The 18,633-nt window shown below is 42.5% G+C and overlaps 2 protein-coding genes across 2 annotated transcripts in view; both read left to right on the top strand.

The window, feature by feature from the left end:
* The first annotated feature begins 12,282 nt into the window (after positions 1-12,282).
* On the top strand, positions 12,283-17,138 carry LOC145657935 (calcium-activated potassium channel subunit alpha-1-like). The gene is made up of 6 exons (XM_081714819.1): positions 12,283-12,437; positions 13,386-13,491; positions 13,628-13,710; positions 16,160-16,229; positions 16,325-16,480; positions 16,862-17,138. The coding sequence occupies exons 1-6, from the start codon at positions 12,376-12,378 to the stop codon at positions 17,009-17,011; spliced, it is 627 nt and encodes a 208-aa protein (XP_081570945.1). The 5' UTR covers positions 12,283-12,375; the 3' UTR covers positions 17,012-17,138.
* A 76-nt stretch (positions 17,139-17,214) lies between these two features.
* Positions 17,215-18,633, top strand: part of LOC113585458 (calcium-activated potassium channel subunit alpha-1-like) — a 10,793-nt gene continuing 9,374 nt past the window's right edge. Inside the window, exons 1-2 of the mRNA XM_035529986.2 lie at positions 17,215-17,321; positions 18,559-18,633. The exon at positions 18,559-18,633 is cut by the window's right edge and continues 12 nt beyond it. The gene's annotated coding sequence lies outside the window, so the exon portion shown is untranslated. The remainder of the gene's footprint in view (positions 17,322-18,558) is intronic.

Genomic DNA, 18,633 nt, shown 5'->3' with positions numbered 1-18,633 from the left:
TGGCTCCATCTAGTGGCAGCAGACGCTATGACACTGTTAAAACGCATTATTGGCAGAAGCTGGTAGTGTTCTGATTTAAAATCATTGTTGTCGTTATGTAATGGGATGCACTGAAACTATAAATAAATAAATTAATTAATTACAAGCCACAACACCCATTACATCACTCTACCAAACTTAAATGTTTAAATCAGAGATTAAGAGTGTGTAACTGCCATGATACATGCATACATGCATACATACATCTATACATACATACATATATCTATACATACATACATACATACATACATACATCTATACATACATACATATATCTATACATACATACATACATACATACATACATACATACATACATACATATATACATACATACATATATACATACATATATACATGTTTTCGTTAACAGAAAAGAACAGAAGAATGTATTTTTGAATAAGCTACCTGACTATCAAGCTAGATTTTACAATGTTAGCTGTTGTCCTATGCGCTTTGGCCACTTGTGTGTGCGTACGTATGTGTGCATACATGTGTGCATATGTACGTATGTGTATATGTACGTTTGTGTGTGTGTATGTGTGTGTGTGTGTGTGTGTGTGTACGTGTGTATGTGTAGGTATGTATGTAGGTGAGTATGTACATATGTGCGTATGTCAGTATGTATGTATACATGTGTGTTCTATGAAATGTATGTATATGTGTGTGTACATATGCATGTGTGTATGTACATATGTGTGTCTGTATGTCTATGTACGTATGTGTGTATGTACATATGTATTTGCGCATGTATGTACATACGTATATGCGTATGTCAGTATGTACGTATGTGTGTATGCACATGTGTGTCTATGTAAGGTATGTATATGTGTGTGTACATATGTATGTGTGTATGTACTTATGTGTGAATGTATGTGTGTATGTATGTATGTATGCGTGTATGTATATATGTGTGTTTACGTATGTTTGTGTGTATGTATGTTTGCGTGTATGTGTGTATGTATGTACGTGAGTATGTACGTATGTCAGTATGCATGTATGCACGTGTTTGTCTATGAAATGTATGTATGTGTGTGTGTACATATGTATGTGTGTATGTAGGTATGTGCGTATGTACGTATGTGTGTACGTACGTACGTACATGTACATGTACATACATTGTTAATATATTTTGTACATACATAGAATATATATATTTATCTTGCATATATATATTTCACATATAGAGAATATCTATATTTCTCTACACACCCGTTTTCTCTTCCTCAGTTTGGACAGAGCACTCTCCAGCATTTCACTGCGAGTTATACTGTGTATGACTATGTATGTGACGAATAAACCGTACTTGAACTACTTGTGTGTGTACGTATGTGTGTGTGTGTGTGTGTGTTTATGCATGTGTTGGGTATATGGCATTGTTGTTGATTGCCACTATTGCTCTTGGCTTGCTCACTGGGGGCTTGAGCTTGGACATTTGTAAAACTGCTTTGTGACAACATTGTAAAAAGCACTATAGATATCAATTTTGATTGACTGATATTCCATTGTTTTATTCTATTCTATTTCGCTTACATTCTAATTACAAATGTCTATGGTAGGTGTTTAATTACTGCAGCTCTCTACACTGACTGACTATACACTGTGTGTGTGTGTGTGTGTGTGTGTGTGAGTGTGTGTGTGTGTGTGTGTGTGTGTGTGTGTGTGTGTGTGTGTGTGTGTATATATATTTTAGCTGAGTCATGCTTTGGGTTCCTTTTTTCCCCTGCTAATGCACATGTTCCCAAAAGTGTGTTTACATGTGTGTGGATGTCTGCATGCGCATGTGTGTACAAACACACAAAAATGACTAAGGCAAACTCCCTTTGCGTGGTGATCTTCCAGGATTCTCTGACAGAGGCAGAGGAGAATATATCGGATTGCTATGGTGTCCAATGCCCAGCTGGACAATGAGAAATCCATGCAGATGTACCAGGTGGACATGTTGCGGGAGACACTTTTGGAGCTGGAGGAGCAGTTGTATGAGACACAGAGGGAGTGAGAGGAGAAGACTAAGGTGAGCGAGAAGTAACCAAGGGAGTTGAGGTGGGCATGGCTCTGAGAGAAATGCAATGGGGTCTAGACCAGGTATTCTGGGGTGGGCATGCTGCTTTTAACACACCACAAGAGGCTTGACTGTTAGAAAATGAGCATGGTTAGAGAAAGCCAAGTGTAAATTGATGTAAAATCAATATTTAGTGTGGAGTGCCTTGTAAAGTTAATTTATTGATTTTGCATATACTGCTTGACCAAAATGAATAAGACACTAAACATTAAATTTCCACACTGAGTATTAAATGGTCGTGTTGCTTTGGCCGAGGCTAATGTTAGCCCTTGTGTTTGAAGCTGTTCCACCCCATGTCTGTGTGCTAGGAGTATGAGCAGGACCACCACTCAGTCCCAGTTCAGAGAGATGGAGACGTTAAAACAGACCGAGGACTTACTGAAGGTAAGGGTTTCCTGTTACCAAGCCATGAGCAGATGCTGTCTGGCCCGCTGAGCTGGAGGTCTCTGCATCGTTTGGATTAACTTTAAAGTTGCCGAGCACTGATTCTGGGCATTTTAAAATGTCCTTCTGCTTAAAGAAATAAAGCCTTTTGCTTGTCTTCCTGGAGCTTGAATGGGCCAGCACTGCCATGCAGTTCCACCTAACATTTGAACTTTGACCCTTGCTGTCACCCACACCTGTCCTTCTTAACCCACCCAGCTGTTCCTACTCTGTCCACTCGTCTGCTCTCTCTGCTCTGATCTGACCCGCCTGGCGTTCTTCCGGCTCTGTGTGCTGTGCTGATCTTTTTTCTCTTGTCTGTCTCTTTCTCTGCCTTCGTGTGTGGCGTCTCTGCTCAGGATGCACAGCTGATGCATGTGAAAGGAGAGAGCTGGGTTAGGGAGATTTCAGACCTGCAGGAAACCCTGGAATGAAAGGAGTTTCAGATCGGCGCTTTGATTTGCCGTTAAAGCGGCCCAGCAGAAGTTAACCTGTTAAATACTTCTGATGGAGAAACACTCACCCGGACTAGCTGGACTGGGTTAGGGTCAAGGTTAGGGTTAGTCATGTAACCAGTGGTCTTTGTGTTGTGGTGTTTTTATTTTCCTATATAACAACATGTGTGTATAAGCAGATTTTATCTGTAGTTTTCCTTTTCCTAGTTCCTTTTTTTTCCCCCCTTCTGCCGACAGGAATGTGTAGGTCTTAGAGAGGCAGAAGGAATATTCGGACATTATCCGAGATGAGCGGAATGCTTTGAGGAATGAGTTATGCTCTGAAGGTGGAACAATTCAGGATAAAGGGAGCAGCCATCCGATGTTTTTCATTTATCACCTCTGGCTGCATAATTCACCGAAGAATATACTTACACTTTTACCCTTTAACAGAAACATGGAATAGTTCTTGGACCTGAAGTAACAACCAATGGGGAGCCAGGAGGCAGTTTAGTTGCTCCAACAGGGGCTGTAGAATCGGCCTCTAGCTTGGCTCACGACCTGCAAACACCTACCACCACAGGTGACAGCATGTTGGGTAAGATTAAAGACCAGGTTTGTTTTACCTGTTAAATGATTTTAGAACACTTTGAAATCATTATCCTTTCATGATGAAACATATCATTTGAATGGTTGTGCCTACTCTTAGTATGTCAATTAGTGAATATTAATTTGTAACGGTTTGGAGTGCTGCAAACTAAGTGTTGATTTTATGTTTCAATCAATTGATTCTTTCATCTAAAGTGTCCAGATCCTATTAGAGGATTAATCATGTACTCTCTCTGTCCACTGGAAGTGACTCATTCATTAAATCAGTGTCTCTTTCAGCTTTTTTAATTTTTCAAAAAAATTAAATTCAAGAAAATTCAAGAAAAGTTTTCTTCTACAAATGCCTTCTGAGTTTTACAGTGTTCAGACTGTATCTTCTTCATGATGGAACTTTATTTGTCCTCCCTGGTGATTGCTTCCATTCCTGCTCTACATGGCCTTTAAAGGTCTTCCCAATGATGTTCCAGAGAGACCACCAGAAGACCAAGAATTGACAGCACAGCAGGGAAGAACTTTCAGGAAGATGATCAGACGTCTGCTTCTGAATACATGGACACAGGTGCTGTGAGACCAGCCAAGGCAGCAGGCTTTGTTGCACTTTACCACTCAAACACCAAGGCTGTGGTGCAGATACAGGACACCCAACCCTCTAAAACATATGATGGAACAAAAGTGGAGCAGTTACTAAGTGCTGAACGTGGGCCAGAAGCATGCAGTGGAAGGTTAGAGAACCATGAGGAGCAGAACACCAAGCAGCTGGTCTCAGTTTACCTCATGCAAGTTGCTACATACTGTAGCCAAACAGAAACTGTTCAAGGAGATGTGAGTGATGGACAAAGACAAGGTGATGGGAGGAGCTTTAGAACCTCTCGTACAGGAGAGGGGAGGAGCTTTAGAACCGCTCGTACAGGAGGGGGGAGGAGCTTTAGAACCTCTCGTACAGCAAGTGGGAGGAGCTTTAGAACCTCTCGTACAGGAGGTGGGAGGAGCTTTAGAACCTCTCGTACAGGAGGGGGGAGGAGCTTTAGAACCTCTCGTACAGGAGAGGGGAGGAGCTTTAGAACCTCTCGTACAGGAGAGGGGAGGAGCTTTAGAACCTCTCGTACAGGAGGGGGGAGGAGCTTTAGAACCTCTTGTACAGGAGGGGGGAGGAGCTTTAGAACCTCTCGTACAGGAGGGGGGAGTTTAGATCTCAGATTCAGAGCTTTTCAAGGAACTCACTCGCATGCACTAGCACACGCAGACAAACTACCAGATAAATGCTGAAGAGCAATCCAAATTTAAAATTTTAAAATTTCTCAGCCATGCTACATCCCATTCCCGCAAAACTTTACAGCCTTAATGTTCAGCTCCCCGTCTTTCCAAAGCCACAAGCCCCGCTTCTCTACTCCAACCGGGCAATAGTGCAGGAAAAACATTCTTGGTTTATACCACAGTTGGATGGTGACCCGCTAAAAATAGTAGTAAATTAAACATTAGAGACTTGAATGCATTTTAGAAAGCATTAGCTTGATTTATTTAGTCATATGAACACTGATTTCTTGCTCTACTCTTGCAGTTGGAGCTTAATTTTACCACATAAGTCATTTTTGTTTGATGCGTTATGAGGTGAGCGTTAGTCCGTTAGGATACAGAGTGAATTAGTGCCTTGATAATCAGCCACGCGTCAGCAGCTACCATGCTAGCTGCTAGGTCAGACTGCTACCTCTAATAGCCTTGGGCTTCAGTTTACCTTACATGCTAACCCTGATGTAATGCTTTGATATTTAGTTTGTACTGAATGTAGAAGTTTGGTTAGAGTATATTCATCATTTTAAATGATTTCTCTTCTGTTTATTTGTAGATCAGATTACATCATCTCATGTCATTACAATGATATTGTAAGCAGAAAAGTATGGATGGTTTAAAATAAACTGGATTTATGTAGAAAAAGGCCTCTGCAGGCTTCAGTGTGAGGCCTCAAAGGGTCTCTGTCTGGCTTCTAGAGGCCTCAGTCAAAGGCCTCGGTCTAAGGCTGGGAACCAGAACAATGTTATCAAGATGGGCAGCAGGTGGTTTGAATAGGATCACCTTAAAAAAAAAAGAAAGAAACCATTTTGATTGAATATAATGGTACCAAATACCACTCAATGTGTATTTATTATCAGTTTGCATAAGCTAAATAATGTATGATTTGAACATAATGGTGGAAACCTGGAAAAGTATTATGAAAAACAAAAGTTATGTAACTGTCCTTGAAGAAAGTGTATGAAAGTTATGCCCACCTGAGACTGTTAGACATTCTCCAGACTATGACTCATTTATAACTTTAAGCTCACAAATATTGGACCAGCTATTCTCTTAAATTAATTCCTGAGTCTACATCTTTATTTCTATTTAGTGTGTATTGAATGAATTGTTAAACTTGGGGTTAAGGAATGTTAAGGAATGACAGGCTCATGAGAATTTGGATTCTGCATGAATGCTCTGCTGTTATCCAGTAAATCACATTTGCCTCACAAGGACTGCTGTTTCCTGGATTCTAACAGGCATTCCCAGTCAGGGTCCATCGTCCCAGTTGCTACCGCTCTGAGTGAGAACAGGAACATCCTAAATAAACAGTTTGGTTAATCTTTGTGTTCAACTGATCATCAACCATATAAAAATAAATAAAATGTGTTGGTACACACACACAAAACCCCCAAAACATTATATAATATACAATTTATTGAAATCCTGTGGAGAAGGTGTTTCAGAGCCATTCTACCATTGAACTGTATGTAGGAACTTGCATTCTGGCTGGTCAAACAGGTTTCAGAGCTGTGGGCTACTGGTGAAAGAGATGGTGGGATGTAATGTGTGCTGGAATAATTGTACACTGCCTTTTTAAAACTAAACATTAAAGGTTTTTCCAATAAAGTACTGGAAGATATAGCATACCTGACTAGCATGGCTGTTTAATAACTGAAATGCTTTCATCAAGTAGAGCAGATGTCTGAAAAAAAAATCATATCGTCGGATGTTTCGGCCTTTTAAACACCAGACACCCTCCTTTGAGGCGGCCCACCTTGGGTTGATCCCTCCCAGGCGTGTGTCCTAATATGTCCAGTCAAGGTTGGGTTTCAGGTTACGGACTATCTTTATAGACTTGTTCTGTTAAATTATGTAATTTTTAATAAAACTTAGATAATCGTGAAAACACGCCTGTCCAAGCACTGGACAGCAAAAATGCATGGAAATTACAGCAACATAATTGAAAATTACATTATATTTCTACAACAAAGACCCATTTATTTATTTATTTATTTATTTATTAATACTTTGTTATGAGACTCATTTTTCACCACCAGGTGGCAGTGTTATGGAATATTTTGTCCTTACAGATAAAATGCATTTTTTTCAGTACACTGGCAGAACTTGTCCTTATAGAGAATATACCAGTTATTTCTATATTCTGTAAGCCTGACTCTAGATTTGCATGTCTGATTGTCACTGCGGTTCCCTTTTTTCTGCTCCAGATCAGCTGAGGAGACAGACATTCTCTCTGTTCAGTGAGAGCGTTTGGAGCGTTTGATTTTCATACAGGTGGTTGGGCCTTCATATCTACTTGTGAATGAACTGCATGTGAAGTAACTGTTCGTAATTTTGTTTTCTCCGGCTGTTAACAAAATTCATTAAAATGTCCCCCCCCCGCCCCCCCCCCCCCCAAAATGGTCGATTTTTAAAGATATCAAATTGTAATCTTTCATTATGTGATGTACAATACTTCAAACATTTTCTCTTTTTTTGCAGTTAGTAAAAATCATGTTTTCCTGGATTAAATTAGGCTATGACAGCATAGAGTACTATAAATTGTATGTAAAGATATTTGTGTAATTCTGTTTAAAACGGGCTTGTGAATGACGTATTTTGAAGCTTGTAAATTGGGATTTGTGTACCGTCTCGTGAGTTGCAGGGACAGTTGGACACTGTCCAACCTTTTGAGGCTCAGTAGATTTATTTAGATATGCAGTTTTCAGTAGTTGTGTGGGTTGTTTTGTTTGTTTTTGTTTTTTTGTTGTTGCTTGTTTTCCTTCAAAAACTTGTGTTGCTTTACACGAGTAAACTTATTGCTGTGTTCATTTTACTAAGACAAAAGGCCTGTCTGTTGACGTTTGTGTGTGTGTGTGGAGCACTTAACTCTTAACCCAATTTCTGCATGTTGCTGGGTGTTTCTTGTTTGTTTGTTTTTGTTTTTTAAATAATAATAATATTGGGTTTTTTGACTTGCCACTCAAGTAATTTTGGACTAAGAAATGCTCTGGTCTGCTTTTCGTATTTTCAGTTGTATTCTGTAAAAAGCTGGAGAAACGTACTGTTGTTCATCTTGATTTTTGATTTTTCTGTTTGAATATTTCTTTCTTGCCACATTCCATTCTTTTTTGTAGGCCTCTTTTGAGTTTTTTGTTTCTGATACAGTCTATAAACTTGATAACCATTAAATACTGTTCCAGTATTCTGAGACTCTGGTAAGTAGTGTCTATTTTTTTCTGCTCATAGACATTTGTATGATATTCTAAAGAAAACTATGAAATCCTGTAATTATAAAGCTCATTTTACATTTGATTTATTTATATATCTGTATATTTATTTATATCTCTGGCTCAACCCTTTTCAAGACATTTGTGTCTCTGTGTGTGTGTGTGTGTGTGTGTGTGTGTGTGTGAGTGCGAGATTAAAAAAAAACAACACACTCCTTGGGTCATAAATTAACCCAACAGCATAGACATTTGTTTTACGTGGTTATCTCTACACACTAGTTAAAGCAAAACCAATAAAGGCTTGGCAGTTAATGCTGTACCACGTTTGCCATTTACCATGGCTAGGTTTGGCTAACTTCGTATGAACTAATGACCTTCATTCCTTTGGTACTCATTAGCCCCTGCGATGCAGGTGAGAGCATGTGTGTCTCATCAAACGGTTTATTTTGGAAGGTGTGGTTTTTTTTAGAACAGTGCAGCCATGGCAACAGGCTAAGCGCGATGTCACCTACATTCTAGAATGTCCCGAACCTGGACTGGACTCTCGGGTGAAATCCCAAAACCAGCGAGAGCAATAGAAGCCTCACTCATGTCAGTGGAGTGTGCAGCCAACCCTGCCTCCCCTCTGTACCAGGGGCAGAACCTCGGCTGGCTCTTCTTCTGCGCCTCTCTCTCCGTGTTCGTAGGAGGCTTTATGATGCTGGTCACATGCAGGTTTGGACACGGAGCTCTCAGCCGCATGCATGTTCGCCCAAGACCCACCTGGGTGCAACCGCAGGTAAGTGTGAGATGATTACGGCAGGCCTTGGGTATGTGCCCATGTCAGGCCTCGCTACGTTTAGTCACCTCTAACAGTGTTGTTGTGATCCTCCTGCCCTGATACCATCAATGCTTTGCCTGTTCTTGGAGTTTGATGTCCCCCTCTTGAAGGGTTTGAGCAGTAGCATCCTGGACTAGCATAGGAAACACTCCAATTCACTGAAGAGTTTGGGCTTTGCATTACTGCTGTAATCCAGGCATGTGAGCTGCTAGTCACGCCTGCTGCTACAGGTTATGTTGGATGATAAAGTCATACATACTTCATGTGTTCTTTTAGAGCATTAACACGAAGCCCGTGTTCGGTCTCAGGAGCTCGTTGAGAATGTGGGCCATCTCTGTTATTTCTGCTCAATACCTGCCTGGAAAGATACTGGTTTGTAAAACCTCCTCCCCTCTGCATCATTTACAACCACCCATAGGTGTAATTCTGTGGGGGTGTGTGCTCACACTACTCATATAATGTTATAATGTGTTAGGTCGGGTGGGTATAGATGTATAATGGTGTTGTATAAAGGGTTGGATGGTGGGAGGGGTATATTAATGTGTTGGGTGGTGTGGAGGGTTTATTATGGGTTGGGCAGTGTGAGAGGTGTATAATGGGTTGGATGGTGTGAGGGGTTTATTAATGGGTTGGGTGGGCGTGTCCCCATGGGAAAGTTCTTCATATGCCTGACTGCATTATTACTCAGCTACTGCATTAGTACTGAACTACTGACCTAAATGCGAGGTGCATCTCAGTTTGGCGCTTACTGCTTGATTCATGATGCTGAACTGCTGGCAGCAGGAAAGTCCTCTAGTATGAATGGTTTCTTTTCAGCTCGCGTTTGCTTTCCTGTCAGATGCTGCTCACATTCGGTGCCAATGTTTGCTCGGTGGTGATGTACATCCTCATGACCAGACAGTGAGTTGCTCTCAGCGTTCAGGTGTTCACATATACAGACTTTTGGCTTCTGTAGATCTGACTCATCTGTACATTATATGCAGTGAAGTTGGACATGCGTGTTGCTCCTGCAGAACGTACGTAGCTATTAGGTAAAATGACTTTGACCTTTCACACACAACACATCACACAGCAGAAAGTGTAAAACTCCTAGTGTGATTCTTTGCTCCATGGCTGAAATGTAAGTCCCTCCATGTTTCATGTGTCTGACTGACTGACTGACTGACTGATGCAAGCATAACAGTTTAATGGGCACATGCACAGAGATTAAATAACACAGCTTGAGTAACTAAACCTAGGTGTTCTGAAGCTGAAACTTCGTCAGGAACGCTGGGTTGAGCGTGCTGTACTAGATCAGTCTAAACAAGTTCTGCGTTATGCTGCCGTGACTGACGCTCTGTCACTCTCTACCAGGCCTGTCCAGCACTACATGCAGAGCTACAGCCCCATGTTCCTAGTGGATGTTGCCTTCCATGTCTATTACCTTCTCATCTTTGGCATCAGGGTGAGTGGACACATTGCGGTTCGGAGAACACAAACTCTGATTATGATGTGTGCCTCACCGTGCATTCTGGGTAGTTCCTAGCAGCTGAGGATAAGGTGCATGCATGGCTGGACCTGAGATCGCTCATTGACTTCTTCACTATCCCGCCTTCCCTCTTTAGTCTTCTCACATGCCAGGCATGGCTAGGTATGTATGTAGTGCACATCACATCACATGACACCACAACACATCACATGACACCACAACACATCACATGACACCACATCACTTCGCATGCCTGAGCTTGTGGAGTCCGGGTCTTTCCAGCCGTTCCATTGTGGTTTAAACCACATCTTCATGAAGATGGTTCTAGATGATGAATCGGGTCTTCTGTTCTAAGATGTGTGATGATTATTAGTTCTGGCTCCACTTCTCCAGTCTGAACAGGGACCAAATACAGAAAGTTGAATGTTTCCTTGGTTACTTGAGGAAATATTGAACAACTCAGAAGACAGAAGCCCAAACAGGTTACTGTGACAAATGAAAAACCTAAGGATGTGTACTCTTTTTTTGGTTTGTGTATGTGCGTGCGTGTGTGTGTGTGCGTGTGTGCATGCGTATAGGTTTGAGGTTCCTTAGAGCGCTCCACCTTCTAGACCTGCCCAGGGTTCTGCAGACATTCAACATTCTGGAAAACAAGTGAGACACATTACAACCCCCTTTTCGTCTCTTACAAATCCCTCTCAGGCAGAGAGAATATACTGTTGACTTTCTTTTTCTGTTTTTTCTTCTCTTTCTCTCTCGCTCTGTCCTTTCTCTCATCCCTCTCAGCACCGCCATGAAACTTTCCCGTCTGGTTGCGGTCCTGGCTGGGTTTCTGCTCACTACGGCTGGGGTGGTCCACTTGGTGTGTGCTGTAGTCAGTCAGTTGACTTCCCAGACACACATACATTATAAAATACATCATAATATGAGTCAGGGCAGGTAACGTTTATTCATTTTATATTGGCTGCTTCTCCACAAGTAGCATAGAGAAGAGAGATTCTTCAGTCCAGTTGTGTGCACGTCCCTCTGTCCTCTGTACTCCACACCCTGGTGCTAGACTGCCACTCATCGCTGTATTGCTTTCATGAATGCACAAAGCTCATGATCATCTGGAAGAATGTTTTTTTTAGAAGCACTATTAGGTTACACTGGTTGGGCAACAGTTAGGTTTTACTGGTTCAGGCACTGAGATTCACTTTAGGGGAGCCAGGTTGCTGAGCCTCGTGATTCTTATGTATGTAATACACGGTGTGTGTGTGTGTGTGTGTTTGACTGTGCATGTTCAGCTGGAGAATTCTGGGGACTTTTGGAGTTCCCCACACTTTCTTACCTACTTTGATTGCGTGTACTTCCTGGTCGTAACCATATCGACAGTTGGTTACGGTGATGTAGACGTCACTACGACCTTTGGACGCTTCTTCATCATCATTTTCATCTCCATTGCATTGGTACTAACACACACACACACATACACACACACACATACACACACATACATACACACACATACATACACACACACACGGAAGCATTATCCTGGAGTGTTCTTGATAATCTCACAAATATAATCTTTATTTTCCTCCCAGGGTGTGTTTGCCAGCTACGTTCCTGAGGTGGTTGAAATCATCGTTAACAGGAAGCGCTTCAGTGGCAGCTACAGAAACACTTCCAGAGAGACGTGAGTGAGATATACACTCATCACCATATGGGAACACCAACCTTCCTCACTTAGTAACTGCCATGATAACAAGCTGTTGAGCATTAAATCTCGCTTACTTCAGTACTGTGTGTGTATGTGTGTTGTCTGTCAGTAACTTTTCAATGAGGACCAGCCTGCTCTGGGAAGAGAAACACTCGTGTAGCTGCGTGTCAGAGAGCACAGTCATGACTGGCCGGCTCCCTCACATTCTCCGTCTCGCTGCATCAGTTCTCCCACATTCCCTCTCCCTTCTCTGTCTGTTGTGCTTAGACACGTGGTGGTCTGCGGCCACATAACTCTAACCAGCGTCTCCGCATTTATGAAGGAGTTCCTGCACGAGGACAGAGGAGACGTGGACGTTAATGTCCTCTTCCTGGGCAGGTAGGACGTGTCCTGGACGACACACAACACACAATGCTAGCCAACATCACTAATACACACGGTGCAGGTAGCATTAGCCATCTGAGGTGACAGTAACTAGTTTCTGCTGGCGTTCACTCATTCATTCTCAGTGGCTAGAGATGAAGTGTTTATTTTTCAGTCTTGAGCATTTGAGATTACATGCCCTTTTTCCAACTTCAGGACACCAAACTACTACAAACTGGCAGAGAGAGAGAATGAACAGCTTTTTAAGCCCTCTTGTCTTAGGATCCTCTAGACTTCATCTAAAATAACTCTCTTGTAATTCTCGTGCAGTAGGTTCATTTTATACAGCTTTTAAATTTAGTTTTATGGGCAATGATCATTTAAGACTCTGTGAATTACCTAATGACCAGAAAACTGTCTTGAATCAGACCCTAAAGGAAGTAAAATGTAATTATTAATAGGTTTCTTTAAAAATCTGCTTTATTTTTTTTTAATGTACATTAATATAAAAAGCAATAGTTGAGTTGCATTACACTATATGAATTTTAATAGATTATATTAGATCATATGACATAAATGATTGGATTTCATCTTTGGATTTTCATCTATATGTTCATGCTCTGATGTTCTGAGAGGCTGCCGTGTGTCTGTAGTTTGTGGGGAGATGCTGCTGTGTGTCTGTAGTTTCTGAGGAGATGCTGACGTGTGTCTGTAGTTTGTGGGGAGATGCTGACGTGGGTCTGTAGTTTGTGGGGAGATGCTGCTGTGGGTCTGTAGTTTGTGGGGAGATGCTGACGTGGGTCTGTAGTTTGTGGGGAGATGCTGACGTGGGTCTGTAGTTTGTGGGGAGATGCTGACGTGGGTCTGTAGTTTGTGGGGAGATGCTGATGTGTGTCTGTAGTTTATGGGGAGATGCTGTCGTGTGTCTGTAGTTTATGGGGAGATGCTGTCGTGTGTCTGTAGTTTGCGTCCTGACCTGGAGTTGGAGGCCTTCTTCAATCTGCACTTCATGCATGCAACTTTCTTCCAGGGATCTGTACTAGAGAGAAAGGACCAGGAGAGAGTGATGGTACACACACACACACACACACACACACACACACACACACACACACACACACACACACACACACACACACACACACACAGTCTCTTTCTCTGCTATATTCTCACTTTATTCAACTTTTCTCCCCCTCTCTGTTCAGATGGATAAGGCCAGTGCCTGTCTGATTCTGTGTGATCGGTTTACTACTGATCACAATAACGAAGATTCTGCCAATCTCATGAGGTAACACGCACACGCGCACGCGCACGCACGACCCCTTGTAACGACCCCGTCTAGGCTGTGAGGCCGTAACTAGGAAAAGGAAGTACGAACTGCTAATGTAACGGAAGTTGTGACAAAGTGAACAGCAACAAAACAAAGAGAAGCACAAACGGAAGGTTTTTCAGTGTATTTTACAGAGGTTATGGTTCAAAAACAAACAAACAAACAAACAATCATACTGGTGCAAGTGTCTTCAGGAGTCACGCAAGCCAAAATAACACACATAACCCACACTAATTAACTAAAACTACACACTCACTAATCCTAACAACACAAGAAGCCTACAACAAACTTTCCTAACTCCCTAACACAAAAACAGAGACAAAACCCACACCCAACGGAAATGGCAGTCACTCCCTACCACCAGTGTCCAACACCAAAACACCAAACAAACAATATTTACATACTCTATATAAATGTATATATACACAGCTACCGAAGCAGGAGGGGCGAAGCCAAAGACGAAGTCCAAAAATGGGGGAAAACAAGGTCATACAAAACATCATACAAATGTTCAACTCAGCAAACCAACTCCAAACTAACACACAGTCTCCTTTCTCTCTCTCTCTCTCTCTCTCTCTCTCTCTCTCTCTCTCTCTCCTGGGAGGGGCCTTTAAATGGTCGACACAGTTGGCTGGGAAACCCAGCAAGGAACAGGGTGGAGTCTCAATCAGGGTGGAAATCCTGGCAGTAGATCTGTAACACATACACACACATCCATCTTTCTGTAACACCCCTCCCCATAAGCATGGACTTCCAGAGGATGTTCCAGCACACAAACAACAAAACAAGCCCAAATCATCAACATCTGGAAAGAGCATCTGTCACTACATTTTCTGAACTCTTTGATGCCAATATTAAACCCTTGGATGATCAGAGACCAACGCATTAAGCGTTGATTGGCATTAGCCATGTTCTGCAAGAACACGAGCGGATTGTGATCAGTGTATACGGTGATGGGGTCTGGACTACCACCAATATACACCTCAAAATGTTGTGAAGCTAGGAGGAGCGCGAGGGCTTCCTTTTCAATAGTGCTATAGGCCAGCTGGTGCTTCATGGACTTTCTAGAAAAATAACAAATAGGGAGATCTAGGCTTTGTGAGTCCTCTTGTTGGAGGACAGCACCATCTCCACTACCACTGGCTTCTACCTCGAGTGTAAAAGGACGAGTAAAATCAGGGGTTGGTAGAACAGGAGTGCTGCACAGCGACCATTCAAAAGGGGTGGTGTCACGAAGCAAATTTGTGAGTAAAAGTACATCAGAGAAGTTCCTACAAAAGCAACGATAAAACCCTGCCATGCCCAAAAAGCGTCGGAGTTGTCTTTTCGTCGCTGGGGGAGGAAAAGACTTGATTGCTTGTACTTTGGCATCAAGGGGACGCACACTACCACAACCCACCAGTTTCCCCAAGTAGACAACCTCACTCTTACCAAAATCACATTTTTCGAGATTAAGAACAAGGGAAGCATCCAATAGCTTCTTAAAAACAAGATCAAGCAATTGTACATGATGTTCCCAAGTGTTGGTATACACAACCACATCATCCAAATAGACTTCACAGTTAGGCACGTCACCTAAAACCATAATCATCAAACGCTGAAAGGTAGAAGGGGCATTCTTAAGACCGAAAGGCATTACCGTATATTGTAGGAAACATTCAGGGGTAGCAAATGCCGAAATGTCAGATGCACGAGAGGTTAACGGAACTTACCAATATCCCTTAAGTAAATCAAGCTTATTTACAAATCTAGCTGAACCAATCTTATCCACACAATGTTCCATTCGAGGCATTGGGAAGGAATCGGAAACAGTAACTGCATTTATTTTTCTGTAGTCAGTGCAGAAGCGGTATGTGCCATCTGGTTTTGGCACCAGAATGCACACACACACACTGAATCATTTATTAACACAGAACTATGCCTATGTATTAGCATCTGTTCCTTCAACTGTAATGACTTCCTCTTACTGAGGAGGCTGGGGGGAAAAAAAGGTTTATTTTCTTTTACATCATTTAGCTGACACTTTTATCCAAAGCAACTCACAATTATGAGTGAGTACAGCTTGAGCAACAGAGGGTTAAGGGTCTTGCTCAGGCGCCCCAACAGCAGGAATCTGGCAGTGGTGGAGCTTGAACCACCAACCTTTTGATTATCTAGTGACCAGGCTATGCACATCAACCAGGCTTCCAAATATAAATACAAACCACATAGCACTTGTTACCAAGGTTACTGAGTATTTCAAAAACCTTTAAACAAGTATCAAAATAACCACCCACTTCTATCAGAAATGCTTTTTGTTTCTGTTCCACATACGCACGCATATACACACATGTACACACACAGACACGTATTGTCCTAGTTGTCGTATGGATTATTTCTCGCTTTTTGCTCCTGTTTTGATTCCCAGAGTGATTTCCGTTAAGCAGTACTGTCCCAACACCAGAGTGATTGTGCAGATGCTTACACACTGCAGTAAAGTAAGTCTACACACTGCAGTAAATGCACGGCTCCCTGTTCCATCATAGCTGTTTGTCATTTACACAGCTCTGTCATGCCGCCCTGTGGTGTGCAGGCGTATCTGCAGAATGTACCCAACTGGGACAGGACTCACGGTGATGCCGTCATCTGCCTGGCAGAGCTCAAACTGGGCTTCATGGCACAGAGCTGCCAGGTGCCAGGACTCTCCACACTGCTTGCCAACCTGTTCACCATGCAGAGTGAAGTGGAGGTACCTTAGTGGGGTGGGCAGGGGTGTCTTCAGACTGTAAGACCAGCACCAGTGTAACAGTGTAACGACTATGTAAAGGTGTATGTATATATGTAACAGTGCACAAAATGTAAATTGTTGGCAATGGATAAAATGATGGTACTATTCTTGCTTCTCTCTCTCTCTCTTCCTCTCTCTCTTTCTCTCTATCACTCACTCTCTGCCTCTCCCTTTCTCTTTCTCTCTCTCCCTCTCTCTCTCTCTCTCCCTCTCTCTCTCTTCCTCTCTCTCTATCACTCTCTCTCTCCCTCTCCCTCTCTCTCTCTCTCTCTCTCTCTCTCTCTCTCTCTCTCTCTCTCTCTCTCTCTCTCTCTCTCTCTCTCTCCATTCTGACCTCTGTAGAAGGAGGGACCCAGCTGGCAGAATCTCTACAGAAAGGGCTTGTACAATGAAATCTACACAGAGTATCTGTCTGCTTCTTTCACTGGTTTGACCTTTGCCCAGGCCAGCAAGTCAGTCCCTCTGAGACCAAGAAAAACCTCAGATGTGTAAACTACAAACAAACATCAAACTCTAAACAAACAGCATGTAGATCAACTTTAAACTAATAGTCCATAAAGCAAAAACAAGCAATTCTTAATGTAATTGTTCAGCTTACAGTCATTTATCTTTGTTTTGATGTATATTGTCCTTTATTCATCTGTATGTACATCTATCAATATATCCCTTGGTCATCCCTCTCTCCCTCTGTCCATCCCTCTCTCCCTCCCTCTCTTTATCTTTTGGTTTGTAGGTTTTGCTTCCTCAAGCTGAAGTTGTTTTTAATTGGGATCAAATTCCAAAGTGGAGAGAACAGTTCCAGGTATGACCGTCGCTTCTCCCTGCCAGCACAACTCAGAGTCACACGCTTCCCTTTTCACTGGTGCCACCATCTCCGGTTCAAACTGTAACATGCCGGGTGATGCCGAGTTGCCAAGTAACTCATAAAACCCAGCAGTAACATTCCTATGTGCAATAACATAGTTCCCCGTTTCCCTGAATGTACCGTAACTTGGTTTCCCTCTGTGTCCGTCCATGTTAGTGTATGCATTCCTGTGTCTGTCGTTGTCCTGGTACCGCTCCTTCCTTCTGCTGTCCTGCTTGCGCTGGCCCGTGGCGGGTGGTCCGGTCCTATTGCTTCGCTGTTTGCCGTTGGTCTCGGGGCTGCAGCCTGATAGGCTGGTGGGCTGGGAGTCGCGCCCTTGAGAGGGGGCTCTGTCATGATACGCCCCCCTTCCTCAAACGTCTGTGTGTGTGTGTGTGTGTGTGTGTGTTCGTTAGTCTGTAGTGCCACGCCCTCTCGTGTCGTCCACCTGATCCTTGTTGTGTGTCTTGAGTGTGTGTGTGTATATGTCTCGTGTGTTGCTGTATGTTTGTCGGTGTTTGATGTAATATAGCATGTTTGCTAAGTGTAGTTGTTTTGTGTTATTAAAATGTTTGTTTCAACTTGCCTCGTCCCCGCATCCTGCTTAAGCCTCGTAGCGTCACAGCTCTGAGATGGCAGAAAAAAACGACCTGTCTCACTGTTTTTTAAAATTAATTAACTGTTTTATTACTATTTAATTTTTTTTTAAAATTACATTAAATAAAATAAAATTTTATTTTATTTATTTATTTAGCAGACATGCTGGGGGACAGGGTGCCAAAGATACAGTGAGGGACCATGGCCTGGTGCCATAGCAACATTCACACAGTACAGTACACAAGTGGCCAAAGCGCATAGGACCACAGCTAAGCTTGTGAATTAGCTACCTGACTTTAGCCTTTATCTTTAGCTTGGTTTTACAAACACTTTCTTCTGCTCTTTTCTGTTAAAAGCATGTAGAGTTAACGCTTATGAAATTATATGACCCTCTGCAGGGTTTATCCAAACCATATGACGTGTCGTTTTGATATGATACGGAAAACCTTTATGTCTCTACGTATGTGTGTATGTGTGTATGTATGTGTGTGTGTGTGTGTGGGGGGGGTCACCTCACTCCTGCATATAACTCTCACCCTGGTCTCCTTGGGTTCATTAGTAACATGGAACGATGCAATGTTTTTCTTTTCTGTTCCAGTGTTTTGGTGAACCCTCCCAGCACAATAAAGATCAAGAACCAGACTCTGGGTTTTATCATCGCGAGCAATGCTAC

The sequence above is a fragment of the Electrophorus electricus genome, chromosome 5 (assembly GCF_041902795.1).
Source record: "Electrophorus electricus isolate QZ-2024a chromosome 5, ASM4190279v1, whole genome shotgun sequence".
NCBI lineage: Eukaryota > Metazoa > Chordata > Actinopteri > Gymnotiformes > Gymnotidae > Electrophorus > Electrophorus electricus.
Note: the sequence above shows the minus strand (reverse complement) of the source record. Positions and strands in the feature narration are given on the sequence as shown.

Coding starts and splice junctions, on each gene's coding strand:
- LOC145657935 (XM_081714819.1), top strand. CDS start 12,376: ATGAAGGAGTTCCTGCACGAGGACAGAGGAGACGTGGACGTTAATGTC. Junction 16,230..16,324: donor TGCTTACACACTGCAGTAAA/GTAAGTCTACAC, acceptor TGTGGTGTGCAG/GCGTATCTGCAGAATGTACC. Junction 16,481..16,861: donor CCATGCAGAGTGAAGTGGAG/GTACCTTAGTGG, acceptor TGACCTCTGTAG/AAGGAGGGACCCAGCTGGCA.